Here is a 20,604-nt window from a genome sequence, read left to right on the forward strand (position 1 = left end):
AATAAATAGAAAAGCAAGCCAAATGGGGCTCCTAGCTATACTAAGCCCGACTTTAACCAAGCCCAACTGGGACTCTAATGAGAATGGCATTCCTCTCTTAGAGCATTGTAAGAGGTGCATGTCTGAGGGTCTGAGGTGGTACATCAAAAGCCCACAGAGGACCACTGTGAGTTTCTTTAAAGAATATACCAGGCCTATAGAAAATATATTGATTTATCCCTGGCTGGTGTGGCTTAGTAGATTGAGTGCCAGCCTGCAACCAAAAGGTCGCTGGGTTGATTCCCATTCAAAGCACATGCCTGAGTTGTGGGTCAGGTCCCCATTTGAGGGTGTGTGAGAGGCATCTGATCTATGTCTTGCACATCATTTCTCTCCCTTTCTTTCTCCCTCCCCAGTCTCTGTAAACATAAATAAATAAAAATATTTATAAAAAATATATACTGTTTTGAATCCACAAGCCTCTGAAACTATTAGAATAGTGATATGATCTTTATCTCTCTGATAGTGCACCTGATATGAGAAAGAAACTTCAGAAATTAGAGGAATAGGCATGAATCCTTCCAAATTAGTAGACATTGCTTTCAAAGTTTATAACAGAACATAAAAAAGTGCAAGCGATCACTATTTTCTTGGAATAGGCCTCAGGGCAATTACATTGGCAGGCAAGAGTCATCTGACCCATCTAAAATGCTTTCCACTGATCAATGTGCATATTACAAAGGAAAGGGGCACTAGAAAACTGAGTGTCCTGAGCGAGGGAAAAGGAAGTCAGAGTCTGAGAACTTGAGAGTTATGCTGGGGAAAGGAAATAGCTCTGTTGATGAATGATGGGGTTCAGAAGTTCTATCATTACGACTACCTATTAAAGTCACCCTCCACCCCAGGAAGTTAGGGGATGGAAGGATTGTGCATAAATGAAGAAGGGCATGGACATGGACATAGACAACAGTGTGGTGTAAAGAGATAAAATGGTAATGGGAAAAAATACAATAAAGATTAAATAAAAATAAATAAATAAAGTCACCCTCAGGAACCTCAGATAAAACTGACAGTTGGGGGACAAACTGTAGACTTTTTGATTGATACCAAAGCGACATATTCCATGGTCAGTAGACCTCTGATTCCTCACAACAGGCTGTAACTGGAATTTCTGGAAGCCTTGAAAGCCAGTTTTTCTTGAAGCATTTAGAATGTGCTGTGGGAGATATGCTTTTTTAATTCCTAAATTTGTATATATTCCTGAGTGTGCAGTTCCTCTTCTGGGAAGAGACCTGCTGTCTAAACTTCATGCTCAGATCACCTCTCCAGAAGAATAGTAGCTCCACCTACAGGTCCATGCAAAGCAAGCTTGGCAGCTCCTTAAAAAACCATGCAAGGAAGACAGAAAGTGACCCTGGTCAGAAGAAATTGAGAATCAGGTAAACCCCATTGTGTGGGCTATCCGAAAACTAGGCTGGGCTAAGTGAGCCTCCCCTGTAAAGCTGACCACAAACCAGGGGCGGGGACTCTCAATAAGAAAGTATCCCTTGTGGAAAGAGGTCCTAGACAGAATATGCCCAATAATTCAGAAGTTTCAGGAATATGGACTTATTTGGCCCTGCTGCTCTCCATGTAATACATCCATATTGCTGGTTAAGAAACCCCACTCAAACAACTATTGATTTGTACAATATTTAAGGGCCATAAATCACATTGTACAGGATATTCATCCCATTGCCCCGAATCCTTATACTTTGGTGAACAGTATACGTGGGGACAGCCTCTCGTATTCCATATTGGACTTAAAAGATGCCTTCTTTTGCATTCCGGTTGATCAAGACTCTCAACCACTGTTTGACATTTGAATGGCAGAACTTGGAATCTTGGATAAAGATTCAGTACTCCTGGAGAGCCTTACCATAGGTTTTAAGAACTCCCCCACGATTTTGGGGGGAGACCCTGAGCCAGTACTTAAAGGATCTAAAACTAAAGGAGGAAGTCTGTTACGCTACGTAGATGACCTCTTAATTACTGGAATGTCATTTCAGTGATGTTTAACTAATACTATAGCTACCTTGAACCATCTGGCATCTTTTGGCTATAAAATATCAGCGCAAAAGGCTTAGGTTTGCCAACAAGTAGTAAGTTTTCTTGGGTTCCTGCTTAAACGTGGCAAAAGGAGTCTTACTGGAAAAGGACTCTTACTGGAAAGAAAAAAGAAACCATAATGCAAATGAGGGTTTCCAATACCAGGAAACAGTTAAGAGGATTCCTGGGAATGGTGGGCTACTGCCGCATTTGGATTCCACACTTTGGGCACATTGCTAAATCATCATATGAAGTTCTGAAAGGACCACAATGTAGCACTTCAGCATGGATGAAGGAGTGCACTCAGGCTTTTGAGTTTCTGAAGGACTGGCCTCTGTACTGGCTTTGGGTTTTCCAAACCTATTAAAGCCCTTTCAATTGTATGTTCATGAAAGGCAGGGCATTGCTGTAGGAGCCCTCACCCAAATGCTTAGTGACATTCTGCAAGCCATCACATAATTGTCAAATTAGATCACATTGTCCAGGGATGCCTGCCTACTTGAGAGCTGTGGCAGCCAACTGTGGGCTTTTACAGGAAGCTGAGAAGTTTTCTTTGGGGCAGCCTATCACCATTTATGCACCCACAAAGTGTTAAGACTACTAGAACAAAAAAGGAATGTGTGGCTCACTGCTGGAAGAGTGGGCAGGTACCAAGCAATTCTTCTTGACAATCCCAATGTTTCCCTGAAAACTGTGAGTTAAATCCTGCCTCTCTTCTCTCTGAGCCTGACTTGGCCACGCTAATGCATGACTGTACGGAAATAATTGATGAAGTTTATTCTAGCAGAAGTGATTTGCAGGATCATCCTTTAGAAGAAACAGACTGGACTCTATATGCAGATGGAAGCAGTTATAAGGACAAAGGAAACAGAAAGGCTGGGTATGCAGTTGTGATTCTTGAAGGAGTAATAGAGGCTAAGGCCTTATGGCCAGGAACCTCTGCTCAGAAAGCTGAACTGACTGCATTGCCAAGGGCACTGGAATTGTTCCATGAAGAGAGAGCAAATATGTATACTGACTTGAGGTACACTTGCCTAATTTTGCATGCACACGGTTCCATGTGGAAGAAAAGAGGACTATTAACCTCCAAGAAAAAGGAAATTAAGAATGCAGCAGAAATTTTAAAATTATTAGAAGCTGTCCAGGTACCTTTATAGGTGGCAGTTATGTACTGCCCTGGGCATCAGAAACAGGACACTGGAGTGGCTAAAGGAAACAGTCTGGGCAATCGAGCAGTGAAAGAGGCTGCTAAAGGAACATTTATAATGCATTTGGTATCTGTTAAAACTTATCACCATTCAACTCTGAATATTTGACTGCAGACTTAGCAAAACCTAAGAACTGGAGTTGTGACCAAGAGGTCCCTATAGTAGATAGGAAGTGATTTATACTGCTTCCTGAACATTTAGTAGAGCCAATCATGAAGCGTTTGCATGAGACCACTCACTGTGGAAGGAATTCATTAACTACCTATATTAATCCATGGCTCACCTGTCCTGGAGTTTTTGAAGCCATACAAAAAGTAATTGCTAGATGTATTGTGTGCTGGAAGAACAACCCCGAGACAGATCCCCATCAAAAGACAGAAGGGAAATAATACCAAGAACAGAGCCCACTTTGAGGACTGGCAAAGAGACTTTACCCAGATGCTAAGGGTCTGAGGATGAAAATATTTGTTAGTCTTTGTTGATACCTTTTCAGGATGGGTAGAAGCCTGTCTTGCTAGAACAGAGAAATCCTTGGAGATGGTGACAACCTTACTGAAGGAAGTAATTCTGCACTTTGGCCTACCGGCAGCATTCAGTGTGATAATGGACCTGCTTTTGTTTCAGAAATTACATAGAAGGTTAATGAATTTTTAGGAATCAAGTGGAGACTCCACATTGGCATGGAGACCTCAGGCTTCTGGGAAGGTACAGAAGATGAATCACACCTTGATGAAAAATATAGCCAAATTGTGAAAAGAAACTCTTCTCCATTGGGATCAAGTTTCACCTCTTGCTCTGCTCAGAATAAAGGTGGCTCCTTGAAGAGAGATTCAATTGAGTCCTTATGAAATTGTGTATGGGCGACTATTCTAGGCTGTGATTCCAGCGGGAGACATGTTTATAGATCAGGAGGGTAAAGGTAAAGAACTATGTACAACATTTAAGTCAGACCTTAGCTTTAATTAATGACCTTGCTTGTATTAGAGACCTCTTCCTCGCAGGTTCTCTACATTACTTTGAGAGTGGAGTTAAGGTGCTACTCAAGACTTGGAAGACAGGATTCCCATGTGAGCCAAGTAGAAGAAAAGTGGATTCAACCTTGGGACATACTCCTTACCACCCCAACTGTAGTGAAATTGGCAGGAATAAAACCTTGGATTAATCACACCAGAGTAAAGAGTACTGAAAGAACAATGGACCACCAGACTCCAAGAAGACCTGAAAGTCATCTTTCAAAAACAATGACATATTTTTTCATTACTTTTTGTTTAACCCCATGTTATGGAGAACTTACTCCTTTCAAGTGAAATGAAAATAAGAGGATTCTATGGTATTGCCTTGTCTAAACTAACCACCTGCCTACCTAGTATTGCTGGTCTAAGAGAGGCATTTGTTGTTTTCATTCTCTATCTTTTTCAGTATCATTGCTTGTTGCATACAGTGTGCTTCTGTATGTGGTTTTCTAATTAAGCCTATTTCTAACCCCCCTGCAAGACTATCTAATGCTAAGATACATGCTTAACTGCAAAATGATTATTTCCATGTGAAACTGATCTCATAGAAATAAGATAGTTAAAGTCTAACACTGGGGAATGATGGGGAACTCAAGAGTTAAATTTTAGCTTTAGTATAGTTAATAGGCTTAGTGATTAATGCATGTAGAAAGCTGTTGTTTCAGGAATTTGAATATATGACAGAGCCTACCCTCACTCCAGGAGGCCCGTAAGCAATTCAACCTTTGTGCCCCAGGAGGACTGCATGTGATCAAAAAGGTATCTGAGCCATTGTGCTCCAGGGAGGAAATGTCCATCAACTAGGATGCAGATAAACAGTCACTGGGATGCTAGAAAAATTACCAAACTGCAACTTTATCTAAGTAACCTTTCCCCCTGAATTCCAAACCCCTTACCTAACCTTTTCTTCTCCTTATAAAAAAGGTTGGCTTGAGATGAGATGTTAAGAGAGTGTTTCGGGGGTTATATAACCCTGTAGTCTTCTCAGATTGCTGGCATTTGTATAAAGTACTTGTAAAGTTTCAATCCCTGTCTTTAGTTATTGGTTCTGGTAGTAACAGGCAGCATGAACACCAGCTTCTCTAGTTTCACAACCTGGTTTCTTGTCCTCAAGAAGACCACCTATGTCCTTACATTTTGTTTATTACCCTGGCCTTTTACTTCAAGGTATAATGAAGGGGGGAGCTAAAGTTGAAATTTTACCTCTTAGAATTATCAACATCATTAACATTGGAGATTTCTTTCTGGTTTTCTGATTTTTTTTCCCTACCTGGATAACGGAGCCTTCTCTTCACAGCACCTTCCACCTCCATTCTACACATTTTTGTCTTTGCCTCTTTACTTAAAGGAGGAAAAATACTCTGAAATATGCTCTAACAAATCAGTGAAAATGGAAACAAACGAATTGTCTTAAATTGTTTTTATTTCTTTAATTTTAATAAGTAAAAACATTTTTAGAACAAGGTTAGAGGATAGATTAAAATTTGATTGGAAAAGGAATGCCACTTTTTCTTGCCAACAGCTGTTGGAAAAATCAGGCACTCACTATGTTGGTGCATGTGTGAAGTGCAGAGTAGAGATTTTTTTTTGGTGAAGTTATCTAACCAACTAGATGCTCAAAGTGTATCAGGTGGGCTTATCTACGTTAGTTAATTCTCACTGGGAACCTCTGAAGGTCCTCATGCTGTGGAGCTTGCATCAGAACCCCTGGAAGGCTTATTACAACCCAGATGTTGGGCCCAGCCTTTCAGATTCAGAGGGTCTGTACTGAGATGAGAAATTTGCATTTCTAACAAGCTCCCAGGTGATGCTGATGCTGCTAGCAGGCTAAGTTGCAACCACATTTTAAGAAGCCCTATTTTATTAGTCTACTGTATACAGTCAGCCTTTTCTCTGTTTTCTAGGCAAGGAAAACGATGACTAGAATGGATACAGGATTGCCTGAAGTTCTTAGAGTCCCCGGGTCTGAGCTTAGGGCTGTCTCTTGAACTAAAACAAGGAGAGCACATCACACTCCTAGGTAATGTAGACAGTGCCATTCCTGTCCCTCTGGACTTGACATCTAGTTGACAATGCAGGGAAAGAGGAGAAAGGCCTGGAGTACAAGTGAAATAAACAAAAGCCAAAATGTAAGCAAAACTCCAGGGAGAATAAAGGGAGCTGTTCCCTGCCCCTCACCCTTCCCCTCCTTTAAAGAGTACATCAGGAAAGGCTTTCTAGAGAATGTCATTAGAGCCAGGTAGACAAGATAGTATTTTGGAAGGGAGACAAACAATAGCAAGAGCACACCACCAGAAAAATGCAGAATCCAGTTGGATTAGAAAAGGGTTTATTTACAAGGAGAGAAATAAAGGCAAATTATTGAAGTGTCTGGCTGGAAATTTTTGCATTTAACCTTTCGCATTTACTATACTCAGCGTTTTTGAGTGGAAAAGGGATATGGTTAAAACTAGACTTTTAAAATAACCACTGTAAAAAGAGAAACTTTCTCTTCTGCTTGGAGTTTACCAGAGATTTGTCATTTATAGTTAATTTAATTTAATTTCATTTGATTTTTCTAGGGATAGAGAGAAAAGACAGTGAAGAAATTATGTAGCTTCCACAGTTTAGCTTTCTTTTCCTTACTTGGCATGTGAAATAGGGCACCTGTTTGTAGACGGTAGTGTCTGGTTGATGTAAAACAGCTGATCTGCAGTTGTTTCTTTTGCTCACAGACTTTTTTGATATAAGCAAATCTATCTATACAGATACCTGTTTTTTTAACTTGCTCAAAATCCCTTATCTAAAGTCCTTGTGAAAGGCCAAACTTGTCTGGTTGTGCTCTTGAGATGGTGCCTTGCAGCCAGACCTTCTGGGATATGTCTTCCCTGTCTTCTCCCTCCCATTCCCACTGTCACCTCCTGTTCTTTGGCTCCCTGGGCAACAGGAGCACAAGGTAGCTTTCTTGCCAAGCACTGTCCGGCTCCTAAAGGAAGAGCCAAATGAATGGAGGTGGTAGGGATTATACACCTTTCACCCTTTGCTCTCCTGGATGTCTCACATTGCTGATTTTTGTCCCCACAAAATGGCAAATTCATGCTCCTTCATGCTCAGCATGGGGCAGTTAGAAGCGCTTCCTTTGGTGGTTCTAGAGCCCAGCCCTGTAGCTTCCTATAAATCTATCTTGTGAGCTTCTCTTCTGTGAATAAACCCTTTCTATGAATTTTTCTTTACCTAGTATTTCTAAGTGGCTTATATTTAAAATGGTGGCAGGGGGCAGCGGGGGACTCCTGTCGAAGTTCTTCTTAGTCAGCCTGTTTTGATTGTTGTCACTCTTTACTGTGAATTCATCTTACTAGATTTCATTCTCTAAATGGGGCTGGCAGGATATTCGTAGTAGATTCATCCATTTTATAAAATGGTTTATTTTTAATAGCTAATATGTATACATGGTACAGATTTAAAAGGTCCAAAACATGTATAATGACAACCAAGTTTTAGGTCCTTCTCCTGTCTTTCACCAGGCTAGTTGCCTCAATGGAGCCAGCTTTCCTACCAAGTACTTCTTAATCCTTCCGCAGAGATTCTGTATGTTCGCAAGTATATTTGTGTGTGTGTGTGTGTGTGTGTGTCTATTTACATATCATAATGTTGACCTGTTTTAAGTGTACAATTCAAAGGTTTTCAGTAAATTTACAGAGTTGTGTGACAATCTAGTTTTACCATAATATAGTTTCAGAACATTTCCATCACCCTTCAAAAGATCCCCATTTTTCTGTCCCTTTGCTATCAGTCCCAGCTCCTGCCCTAACCCCAGGCACCTATTTTCTGTCTGCAGATTTGACTTTTCTGGATATTTCATATAAACAGGATCATATGCTATGTAGTCTTTTGCATCTGGCTCCTTTCACTTAACAAAATGTTTTTGAGGTTTATTCATGTTGTAACATGTATCAGCATTTCATTTCTTTTTGTTGATGAATAATAGTTCCTTGTGTCAACATAGGAAACGTTCATATCTGTAGAGAACATTTGTGAATTTATTTGAGCAAAACTGATGACAATTGCCGGGAAACAAAACCTCAACAGACTGAGAAAATACTCTGGAAAATGGCAGTTTAGTACCTTATTTTATACATTACAATCAAAAGAGGAGGCAGAAGGGGGTTACAAGAAATCCATTGGTAATAGGTTAGGGAAGTGGGAGAAAGCAAAGTGTGGGGTACCTCTTGGATTGGATAAAAAGTAAAATGATAGACACTTACTTTTACACAGGAGGGAATAGGATAGTTAATAGTAAAAAATTAACATGCTAATGGTAACAATGAGGGGATATGCAGTCTCTCCCTGGTCCAGTGCCTGTGCTCTGAGGGGTCTGGAAAAAGGAAATTTGACATTACAAAGGTATATTAATCACAGATACAAAAAGACAACAGACAGGCTCAGGTAAGGTAAAGATTGATCTTTGTTAGGAAAAAATACTGGCCTAGGACATGACTACCTTTCATGAACTGCTTTTAGTTAGAAAGTTTTAATTTCAGACCATCCTATATGGTTACTTTAGGTCTCTGAGTTTATAAGGCTGCCAGACAGGCCTCTCCTGAGCTTGTCAGGTTTCATGTGTGGTCCCTTTTCTTCCACGCTTGTATGGACATAACACATTTTGTTTATCCATTCACCAGGTGATGAACATTTTAATTTTTTCCACTTGCTGGTAATTTTTTGCTATGAACATCTGCATTCATGCAAGTCATTTTGTGGACATAAGTTTTCATCCATCTTAGGATAATATCTAAGAGTGGAATTGCTGAGTCACTAGGAAAACCCAATCTCTGGGTTGTGTGCTAAATTTATGATTAAATTTTTTAAAAAAGATTTTTATTTAATTTTTTTTAAGGAAGGGGAAAAGGAGGGAGAAAGGGAGAGAAACACAATTGTGAGAGAGGAACATCAATCAGTTGCCTCTTACACGCTCCCTAACCAGGGATTGAACCCACAACCCAGGCATGTGCTCTGACTGGGAATCAAACCAGTAACCTTTGCTTTGTGAAAGGATGCCTAACCAACTGAGCTACACTGGTCAGGGCTATGACTGAATTTTTAAGAAACTACTAATATGTTCACCAAAGTGTCTGTACAATTTTATGTTGCTACCAGCCACCAGCATGTATGAGAATTCCATTTTTTTCACATTCCCCATAATAGTTGTTACTGTTCTTTAAGTGGGTGTGAAATATTATCTCATTGTGGATGTACTTTGCATTTCTTGATGACTAAGGAATGATGCTACATCTTTTCATGTGTTTATTAACCATTTGTTTATCTTTGGAGATTTAAATTTTCTTTTTATTATTAATTTAAAAATGTGTGCTAATACTTACAGTGCCTCTCACCAGCTCTACTCCTTCTCCTGCCAATTTTTAGTTCTGTTATTGCTACATTGTCAGGAGTTACAATATTCTGCAGCTATCATCATTATTTTAGTCTTCCTCTTACAGTATAAAAGGAAGTTTACTGATAATCATTTTCCATTGTTTCACTAACTTTTGCCTCTTGTTTTGCTGAATTTTATCCTCTAGGAGAGCCTGGGTAACATTTCTCTGAGTTCTTGACTACTTAAGATATTTGGCTATTATATTTGAATGAAAATTCAGCTGGATTTAAAGTTTTGATTCATTCCTCTGTTATTTCTTTGAGGACATTTAAGCATTGAGTGTGGCTGTGAATAAGTCTTAACTTTTGTTCTCTGATGTTTTTTTGAACTTTTTGCCTCAGTGCCAAATGATTCCCTCTTAATTTTGGAAGATCAGTGATGATACAGGGAATGTCTTAGTATTCATCATTTTATGTTAGTTATTTCTGGGATACGGTATGTTCATTTATTATGGAGAATCATCTTTTATTTCTGAAACGGTATCCAGAATTATACCTTAATTTTTTTTTCACATTTAATTTTATTTTCCTTTAGTGACACCAATTGTGGATATGTTGGATCGATCTCTGTTTTTCCATATGTCTTTCCATATTTATCATTTTTCTATCTGTTTTAATATTTTAATTTTTTAATTATATTTTATTGATTAGGCTAAAAATAAGTTGTCCTGATGTTTCCCCCTTAGCCCCTCTCCACCCAGTGCCCCCTACACCCTCAGGTAATCCCCCACCATTGTTCTTGTCCATGGGCTATGTGTATAAGTTCTTTGGCTACTCCATTTCCTATATTGTACTTCACATCCCCAAGGCTATTCTGTAACTACCTATTTGTACTTCTTAATCTCATCACCTCTTCACCCTTTCACCCACCCCATCTGGCAACTTTCCGGTAACTAACTTCTTATCTCTTCTTTTAAGAGTCTTTCTTTATCTTTAACCTTGGCATTTTAATAACGATGCACCTTGGAGTGGGCTTCTCTCTCTACTTCCTGGACTTGCAAGTCTATTTTCTTCACTAAAACAGGGAAGTTTTCTTTCATTATTTTTTCAGAGAGTTTTCCAATTTCTTTCTTGTTCTCTTTTCCTTTTGGCACCCCTATGAGGTGAATGTTGGACCTGTTAAAGTTGTCCCAGAGGCTGCTTGTACTTTCCTCATCTTTTTGGATTCTTTTTTTGTCTTGTTGTCCTGCATGGTGGTTGTTGTTTTTTTTTGCTTCCTTGTGTTCCAAGTCATTGATTTGATTCTTGGCTTCATCCATTCTACTATTGACTCCCTGTAAATTGTTCTTTATTTCAATTAGTGTATCCTTCATTTCTGACTGGATCTTTTGTTGTGCTGTTGAGGCCCTCACCAAGTTCCTTAAGCATCCTTATAACCAGTGTTTTGAACTCTGCATCTGATAGACTGCTTATCTCCACTTCGTTTTGTTCTTTTTCTGGAATTTTGATCTATTTCATTTGGGCCATGTCTCTTTGTCTCCTTTGGCAGCCTCCCTTGTGTTTGTTTCTAATATTAGGTAGAGCTGCTTTCACTCTGTGTCTTGGTAGTGTGGCCTAAGGTAGTAGGTGTCCTGTAGGGTCCAATGGCACTCCCTATCACCCAAGCTGGGTACTCACGATGTGCCCTTCATGTGGGCTGAGTACACCTTCCTCTTGTAGTTGACACTTGGTTGCTGTTGGCAGATCAGTGGGAGGGATTTACTCGGGCCAGTCAGCTGCAAGGACTGGCTATGACCACTAACCACCAATGTCTCCTGTCACCCAAGCTGGGTTCTCAAGATGCACCCTTCATGTGGGCTGAGTCTACCCTCTTCTTGTAATTGAACCTTGGTTGCTGTTGGCAAATCAACAGGAGGGATTTACCCAGGCCAGCCAGCTGCAAGGATTGGCTATGACCACTGACCACCAGCACCCTCCATGGAGGATCAGCTATGCAGGGGCAGGGTGGTGGTTCTCTGAAGTGGTCTGTAGCTGTCCACTGGGTGTGCTTGCCCTGGGGTTTCCCAGATGGTGCAGGCCAAGGTCAGCCCCCACTGTGTTTCTCCCTGGGCACCATGCCTGAGCTTAAAGCAATCTGAGATGGCTGCTACTTGTGCTGGGCTTGGAGATTCCCAAGTGAGGCCAAGCTGTGACTCTAATCTGGCTGACTATAAGGCTTACTGAGCCAGCAGTTGCTTGTTTGACAGGATTTAGGAGCTAAGACTAGCTGTTCTTATGGAAAGCAGCTTGGGTGGGCTGTAAATTGGGTGGGGAAGAGCCTCTGTGGATCTCCAAGGTGGGTCACACCGTGTTAGCCAGGTTGATGGGGTTTCAAATGTGGCACTAGCCTGCTGGCTTTGTGCAGGAAGGGCTCAGCAAAGGGCAATGGCCTCTGCTTGCCTTGATGCGAGATATTCCAGTCTCTTCCTGTATAACCACTGCTGCCCTTCAGACTGCCACACCAATGCTGGAGCTCAGAGGGAGAGAGTCTGAATAGGTGAGTCCATGTGTGGGTTCCAGCAGCCTCCTCCACCAACTCAATCCCTGCTGAGTTTTGCACCCAGAAGTTGTGAGGGTTTATCCTCCTGGCATTGGAATCCTGGGCTGGGAGGCCTGGTGTGGGCCTGGGACTCCTTGCTCCAATGTGGATGTGGTGCCAGACCATTCCTTGTCTGCGCCCCTCCTACCAGCCTAGATAGATGTGGCTTCTTCAGTTCCATAGTTGTCAGACTTCTATTAAACTTGATTTCTGACATTCATGAATGATGGTCCTTCTATATTTTAGTTGTAATTTTGATGTGGTTGTGCGAAGAGGCAAGCCATGTCTACCTGTGTCACCATGTCTACCTATGTCACCTGTGTCTCAAAAGCCTTGTTTTAATATTTTTAAATCTTTCCACTCAAAACCCTCATATTTCCACCGGTGCATAATTTTTTTAGCTACTTCCATTTTGATGATTTTCTTAAGCTGATGGGGTTACTATAATAAAGCACCATAAACAAGAGGAATTAAAAACAACAGAAATTTATTTCTCATAGTTCCGGAGGCTGGGGAAGTTAAGATCAGTGGCCAGTGGCTTCAGTGTCTTGTGAGGTAACTTTTCCTATTCATAGGTGGCTGGCTGTCTTTTCACTGTGTCCTCACATGGTGGAAGGGACAAGAGAACTCTTTGGGGACTCTTTTTTTATTTTTTAAGATTTATTTATTTTTAGAGAAAGGGGAAGAGAGAGAGAGAGAGTGAATAAGAAACATCAATGTGAGAGAAAAACATGGACTGATTGCTTTTCGCATTGGACCCAACTACGGACCAAACCTGTCACCCAGCCATGTGCACAGACCGGGAACTGGATACTTTTAACTTTATGGGATGACTTACACCCAGCCAACTGAGCGACACTGGTCTGGTCTGGGCCTTTTTATGACACTAATCGCATTCATAAGGGCTCCCTCTTCACTATCTAATCACCTTCCAAAGGCTCTACTCTTAATACCGTCACATTGGGGATTAAGTTTCAAAAAACAAATTCAAGGGTGGGGCACAAACATTCAGTACATAGCAGAGATATTTTTACTCATTCTTCCTTTTTTTTCCTCCCTTATGTCTGCCCTCATACTTTATTTCCTTCTCATGTTTTTCTATAACTTCCCTGAAATCTTTTAAATTTTCTATGTTTTTGTTTATAGAATTGGTTATTTTATTGTTTTGTTAATTTATTACATTTGTGCAAAATTTTGTTCTGTTGCATGTAATGTTTCTCTTGTGGGTGTTGTTCATCTGTCATTCATTTTCATTTTTCTCTCTCTTCTAGCACATCTTTGTAAACACACTTTTTGCTATCATGCAAGTTCTTTGTGAAGTAGCTGTTTGCAAGAGCTTCCCATGAGCCAGTAGACAGGGCCATGTCCTATGCTAATAGAAATTCTTGTGACCTGAGGGATGGTGTGCATGTATACATGTATTTGTGTACATGTAATATTTTCAATCTTTGTTTTTCTCTCTGTTGCTGAGACTGGTGGTATGTCCAATGCTGTTTTTCTCTTTTTTCACCTTGCCTTGGAAAATAGACTGCTTCCTGCAAATATGGCTTGGTTATGTAGTTTCTCATTCAAGTCCACCTTTAGTGCTTCTGGAGATTTCCCACCACACTGCATCCAGCGCATCTCTTAGTACTGATCTACACATCTATTCTCCTTGTTTCCAGAAAGCTGTTGCTGGGTTTATTGCTAAGGATATTCTACTTATTGGGGAGCGTGGCTCTGCGGGCATGGACAGCCTCTTAAAGCAATTTCCTCCCCTCTGTCTGGCCTTCAGTGCAGTTTGGGCATCTCTTTGTCACATTTTGTGATTCAGGATTGCAGATATCATGTAGTTTCCTCAGGGAGAGAGTTGCCTTTGTGTGTGTGCTTTTGGGTGACTTCCAAGAGGAAGTCTTTAAACCAGGTCACTATAATAAGAGAACTGTAGCTATTTATCTTTTCATTACCAATTAAAAATTTTATTACTTTTTGTTGTAGCTACTATTTCTTTTTAACTAACTTTTCACGTAGATCTAAAGAATAAAGTAGTTTCACAAACAGCTTTTTGTTTTTGGTCTGGAAGGATCATGTTAATATAGTGTATCACAAGGAAAGATACACTAATTTCCTTTACTCTGACTCTTGCTTAAGGAAATCAGAAGTCAGAGGAAGTTACAGAGGTAAAAATCAGAATAGAGCATGGCTTGGTATTTATAAATAGGAGACTTTTAGGTTTGTTAGACTTCTAGTTCTGACTCACCAGTTTTGATATCAAACATCCATTGTGGTTACTCATTTATGACTTTGCCACTTTTCCTCAGATATTCCCTTGACATTCTTAGGATGCTCAACTCAAAACTCTTGGCTGGGTTTATATTTGAATTAAACAATACTTTCCATGTACAGAACAGTCTGTATGCAAGTATAAATATATAAGCAAAAGAAAGTGTGACGTACTTTGTTTAAACATTAACATACAGAAATAGAAATAATATAGGCATGAAGTCATTCAAAGACTAAAGAAAAAGTAAGTTAAAGTAGTAAGTGTCTCTGAATCGCTAACTCAATTTGATTTTTAAAGGTGCTAAAAATAATGTTTATTCATCTGGAGATCTTGGGCCAGAGGGAGAGACAGAATATAATTTAGGGGATGAGGGGCCTTGTTCTTTGCTAGGGTAGGACAAGGAGAAAATGCACTTGTAGGGAGCAGCCCTAGCCCCTTTGAGATGGGGTAACATGGGAGAATAGACACTTCCATCAGCTCCCTGGATAGGTGTCAGAGCCACAGCCAGACCCATGTTTCCTTGACTCAGAGCAATAGTGAGCTCTGCTCTGTAAGTAGTAAGTGTCCAGGTCCAGCATCAGTGTTCAAGGTCAGGACCTGTTCATGTTGTTGGTGTGCAGGGCAGAGAAGGCAGGTTCAGAGGTGGGGTGCTTGGAGAGGCAAGGAGAGGTCAACACCAAACTAGGGAAAAGAGCAAAGAAGAGACTAGGGATAGGGGCGGGGGAACAACTGTACTGATGGCATAGTTTTCTCTGGAAGTTGCATTTATTGGGTTGGCCAAAAAGTCCATTTAGTTTTTTCCATAAAATAAAAGACACATTTTTCATTTTCACCAATAATGTTATTGATTTGGATTATTCTGAGTATGTTGGCTATCTCCCATGTGGTATAACATTGATTGTTCTCAATTAATGTCTCAATTTGATTGCTATCAACCTCAACTGGTCTACCTGACCATGGAGCATCGTCCAGTGAGAAATCTCCAGCACAAAACTTGGCAAACCACTTTTGACACGTCCAGTTAGTCATGGCACCTACTTCATGCACTGCACAAATCTTTTTTGCATTTCAGTTGCATTTTACCTTTCTTGAAATAATAAAGCATAACATGCTGAAAATGTTGCATATTTTTTTTCACCTTCAATATTAAAATGGCTACACAAAAATTCACTGAGTTTGGTAAGTTTTTAAAAAAATGCACAGTGATATCACAGCTGTTACAATATAATCTAACAAAATTGTTTCAAATGAAGTTAAATACAGCTAAGCACTATTAGAACCATCTTACGGAAAAAATCAGACAAACTTTTTGACCAGCCTTGTATTTTTAACCATGAGACAGTGAAGAGAAAAAATATAGGGAAGGGATTTCTGGAGCTCCAACCGGTTTGTGAAGATTATTTTAAACTCAACTGATTTCATAGTTAACTAAATGTATACCATCTAGATTTGATTCATTGAGTAAATATTGATCTCTCTTTCACTTTGGTATGAGGCACTGTGCTAAGCATTATAGGTGAACAAGTTCTACTCATATCTCTTAAGACTAATAGAGGAATTAAGCAAAGCACAGATCACACAACCAAATTGTCTAGAATTAGGTTCTTTAAAAAAGCTTATTTGGGGCAGAAATTAGAAAGATACTGTATATAACAGACCTGTGAAATCACAGGTGGGTATTCAAAAAAGAAAGAGCAGTTCTCAGAAAGGCTGGTCCTTAACTAGCAATGCCTTGTTATAGTACCCCAATTTTAAAAGATTGCATAAGAACGAACAATAATCTCTTACGGGCTGGGGTGGAAGGTTGGTAGCAAATGTGTTGGGAGGAATAAGTAAATACTGTTTCCTATGTGGTAATCAGATCCTTTTCCTGCCCGAGCAAAGGACATGTCTTTTTACTGTAGGGTGGTTTGAGGTGACTCCATTGCTTTTGGTGTGCTACTTCATAGATAGCCCTCTGTGTCATGGTGAGAATGTTAGAGGTTTTGCTGAGAAGAAGGGAGTTCTTTCCATATGGAATGTTTTTGGGAAACATCTCGAACCTGATTCTAAACGAGAAGGATGCCCATGAGTTAGGCAAGAAGAACCTACAAAATAAGATTTCAGACTGGTCCTGAAGAAAAGAGCTGAAGGGAGACTCATTTTCAAATGTGTAGGCAATACACAGCACCCTTAGTTCTGTACCTCACACCATAGTTCTGTATCTGACCCCTTGATGCCCCTTTGATGGCTTACTTTGTCACTACATGTCAACTACGTCATTTTTCCCATGCCTCTTTCACATCTTCTCCATTGCCTTGTATGAGTTTGCTAAGGCTGCCATAACAAAGTACCACAGACAAGTTACTTTATCTTAAGAGAAATTTATTTTCTCACAGTCTGGAGGCTAGAAGTCTCAGATCAAAATGTCAGCAAAGTTGGTTTCTCCTGAGGCCTCTCTCCTTGGCTTGCACATGGCTGCCTTCTTGCTGGGTCCTCACATGGTCTTTCTTCTGTGTTCTCATATCCCTGTTGCCTCTCTGTACAAATTCCTTTTCTTAAAAGGACAATATATTGGATTATGGCCCATCTTAATGACCTTATTTTAACATAATCACATCTTTTAAGACCCTTTCTGCAAATACAGTCACATTCTTATATTACTGGGGGTTAGGGCTGCAACATAAATTTGGGGGTTCAGCAAATACTAGACTTCATGACTGAGCATGTTTGTTATTTTTACTCTTTTGGTTTTATGTCCCCCACTTTCCTTGACTTTCATCATGGCTTTCACTTGTACGGTGAGACAGACTCTGAACCCGTAGTTCACAACCAGCTTCACCTTCCTGACAGCCTACTCTATGTCCTTTTATAACCCTGAACAATGTCTCCAGTCAAATCCACACCTCCCGTTTCTGCTTCCTCTCCTCTGTTCTCATTTAAAACCTTCTGATCATTATTATACTTTTATCTTCTCTCAGTAGCTAACTAATTACAACATCAGGTTAATTTTTTCACAAAAGTGGGTTTTATACAGCCTCCTTTTCATTTTCATTTTCATTTTCATTGCTGCTGTCCAAGTTATCCCCTTAAGCTCAAATTGTTTCAATAGCTTTGTAACTGAAAGCTCCCGCCTCTTGCCATTGCATCTCTCTTTTTGCACTCCCTATTGTATATTATTTCCAGATTCATTTTTCAAAAGTTCTGTTTTGTGTCATTGTCCTTACCCTAGTGGCTCCCTACCACCTACAGTGTAAAGACTATATTTCTCAATGGGCATTTGAGGTTGTTTATCATCTGATTCCAAATTATTTTCTAAATGCATCTTTAATTCTTTGGCATTAAATCTCACTCTTCTTCCCATATGGCGTCTTATATCTGTCCCATAGCTTTGTTGGTGCTGTTGGCATTCTGGCATGCCCTCCCCTTGTGTATTTTTCTGTCTTCTTTCAAGTATTACCCAACATCTGAGACTAAATTGAATTGAATCCCTAACTTCTCCATGATGGAACCTCCTGCCAAAAAACCCCCACTTCATCTCACATTGAAATCTCATTTCTTTGTGCTCTTGTGACATTTGATATTGACCATAGTATAAATATTCTGGCTGATTGGTCCAGTAATCAAGCAGCCATTCTTGAACTCCACTCTGTGCCAGGCATTGTGCCTAGGTAGGTCCTGAGAACATCCAAAATTTGGTTTCTGCTTTAAGGTTTCATGATGTCACGGCAAATGCAGATGGAATTGACCACTGTGCTAAAGCTTGACAGGGTCATGAGCAAGAGTGGCAGCAACACTGAAGCTCTGCCTCAGTGTCAGGGATGAGACATTTGAACTGAATTTCAAAGCTAGAGTAGAAGCTTCAGCTGGAGAATGAGTACAAAGCATTTATATACAGAGAGAGGTACATGTGTGAAGACCTGAAGAAAGAGGCAGTAGCAGAGTGGGAAGTGGGTTTGTGGCATGAGAGAAAAGTAGACAATTTGGAAAGATGATTGTATTCTGTTTTTAAGAAAATAACTAAAAAAAAGATTTTATTCATTTATTTTTAGATAGAGGGAAAGGAAGGGCGAAAAAGGAGAGAAACATTGATGTGAGAAAGAAATAATGATCCGTTGCGTTTCGTATGCACCGATTGGGACCGAGCCTGCAACCCACGCATGTGCCCTGGCCAGCAATCGAGTGCGCAACCTTTTACTTTGCAAGACAACCCCCAACCAACTGAGCCACACCAGTCAGTGCAGTAAAATAACTCTTGATACTATAATATGTACTTGGGAAAAGGGTTACAACTTTGGAGTGTAGCAAAGACATGAATTAGGAGGTAATTGCCATGGAAACAAGTAGAAGAAATCAAAAGACCCTACATTATTTCACCTACATTATTTGTGTGAGTGTATGTTTAGTCTCCTCAACCAGATTATAAACTCGGGAGCCACAATGTATGTTATCTATTTATCTTTATAATACTCATATTATTTAGTATGTTAGCATGTCCATAAAAAGGTAATTAATGGATGCTAATGATATGGCTTAGGCATTGTTAATCATCTTCCCACCAAACTCCAAATGTGTAAAAAGTAGTTCCTAGCTCATTGTAGACACTGAATAATATTTTGAACACAACTGATTCTATGGTATGAATAATGAAGAGTTGACTATAAAATGAGAAAAGAATAAAATATGTAAAAATATACAGAAGAATAAAATATGCACCACTGTTTACATTCCTTGAGTGGTTAAAGAGGACGTAGTTGGTAAATGGACCAAAGCCTCACCCTGTGTTGTTCCTATGCAGATGGTGGTGAGCCTGGTGTGTTTTGGGGAAATTCCCAGAATGAAGGACAGAAGATGACAAGTGTTAGGGAGTTTAAATGAGTGAGTCTCCTCTTCTGAGTGATATATTTCTCTTTGTTACTGCTTCCGACAGATATTATATAATCTGCTTTCATCATGGGAGAAATAGAGCAGAGGCCAACTCCAGGATCACGACTGGGGGCCCCAGAGAGTTCGGGGATTAGTACCTTGGAACATGGACAGAAGCTGCCCCCACCACCTTCAGGAAAACTCATGTCCATCAAAATCCAGATGCTGGATGACACCCAGGAGGCATTTGAAGTTCCAGTAAGTTGTGGGTATATCTGTGGACTGAAGTGTGTGGGCAGCCTTTGGCATGGGTAGGTTCACCTCATTCTCAAGTTTTAGTGGCACAGGGTCACAGGAAGAGGGTCTTTGTATTCTGAACCACACTACCCAGCCTCATAACACGCTCCTCTGACATGTTCTGGTTCTGAACTGTCCAATTTTTAGATTTACACATGAACTGCCTATATAATGATATCAGTGGGCACATCACTTGAATTTTACTAACTTTCCATATATAAATATACAGAGTTTGGCAGAAGTAATGCCTGCATGAGTGTGGTTGGTAGGGTAATAATATGGGTGTAATACTTCATAGTTTTAATTTGGACATTTCACCTAAAATGTCATAGGGTATGCTTGAGTGTGATAATACATTACAGAATTACATGCTTATGATTTTGTAATAAAAGATTTTATAATAAAAAAGGGGCATTATTTGTGCCAGACCCTGTTTCTCTGTCTGTATGTGCATATGTATTATATATATTTAAATTGGAGAGAACGTAGTCTTGTGGCTGGATATCAATTTAACTTGCTTATTATAGGCAGTTTCTCTGTGCATGTGCATGCGTGCCTGCACCATTGCTATAAAGTACTGGCAAGAAAAATCCTGAGAAGACCATAGAAGACCTGTATGGGTGTTCTCATGTTAGAAAGAAGTTGATGACCATGTTTGTGGGGAGTGGAGTATAGAAAAACAGTGACCCAAGCCCACAGTGTGGCAGCTCTAAAGTGGAAGAGGCCAGTCATCCCAGGGGCAGAACAAAGGGGTGTCTGGGAGCTGGGCAGTGAAGAAGGAACTTCCAGCCTTAGCTTCTTCCATCAGTTGGAGCTCCACACTCCCTTGGTTCTGCTATTTATCTGAGTCCCTGACTCATCACCCCCTACCCTCCCTCATCTTCTCCCCAACTTCCTTCATACATGGAACTGTTAGAGGTTAGAGACCCACCACCAGTTACATACAGGTGGAGGATTTCTTGTTCCCAAGGCAGAGAGAGT

General features: G+C 40.1%; 1 protein-coding gene across 1 annotated transcript in view; it reads left to right on the forward strand.

Annotated features, from left to right (window-relative positions):
- FARP1 (FERM, ARH/RhoGEF and pleckstrin domain protein 1) overlaps positions 1 to 20,604 on the forward strand; it is a 400,915-nt gene that overhangs the window by 70,269 nt on the left and 310,042 nt on the right. Inside the window, exon 2 of the mRNA XM_054574324.1 lies at positions 19,391 to 19,584. Coding sequence (XP_054430299.1) covers positions 19,414 to 19,584 — 171 coding nt within the window. The 5' untranslated portion in view covers positions 19,391 to 19,413. The remainder of the gene's footprint in view (positions 1 to 19,390; positions 19,585 to 20,604) is intronic.

This window comes from Pteronotus mesoamericanus, unplaced genomic scaffold, assembly GCF_021234165.1.
Source record: "Pteronotus mesoamericanus isolate MK-2021 breed Mesoamerican mustached bat unplaced genomic scaffold, CSHL_Meso_final contig_26, whole genome shotgun sequence".
In the NCBI taxonomy this organism is placed as follows: domain Eukaryota; kingdom Metazoa; phylum Chordata; class Mammalia; order Chiroptera; family Mormoopidae; genus Pteronotus; species Pteronotus mesoamericanus.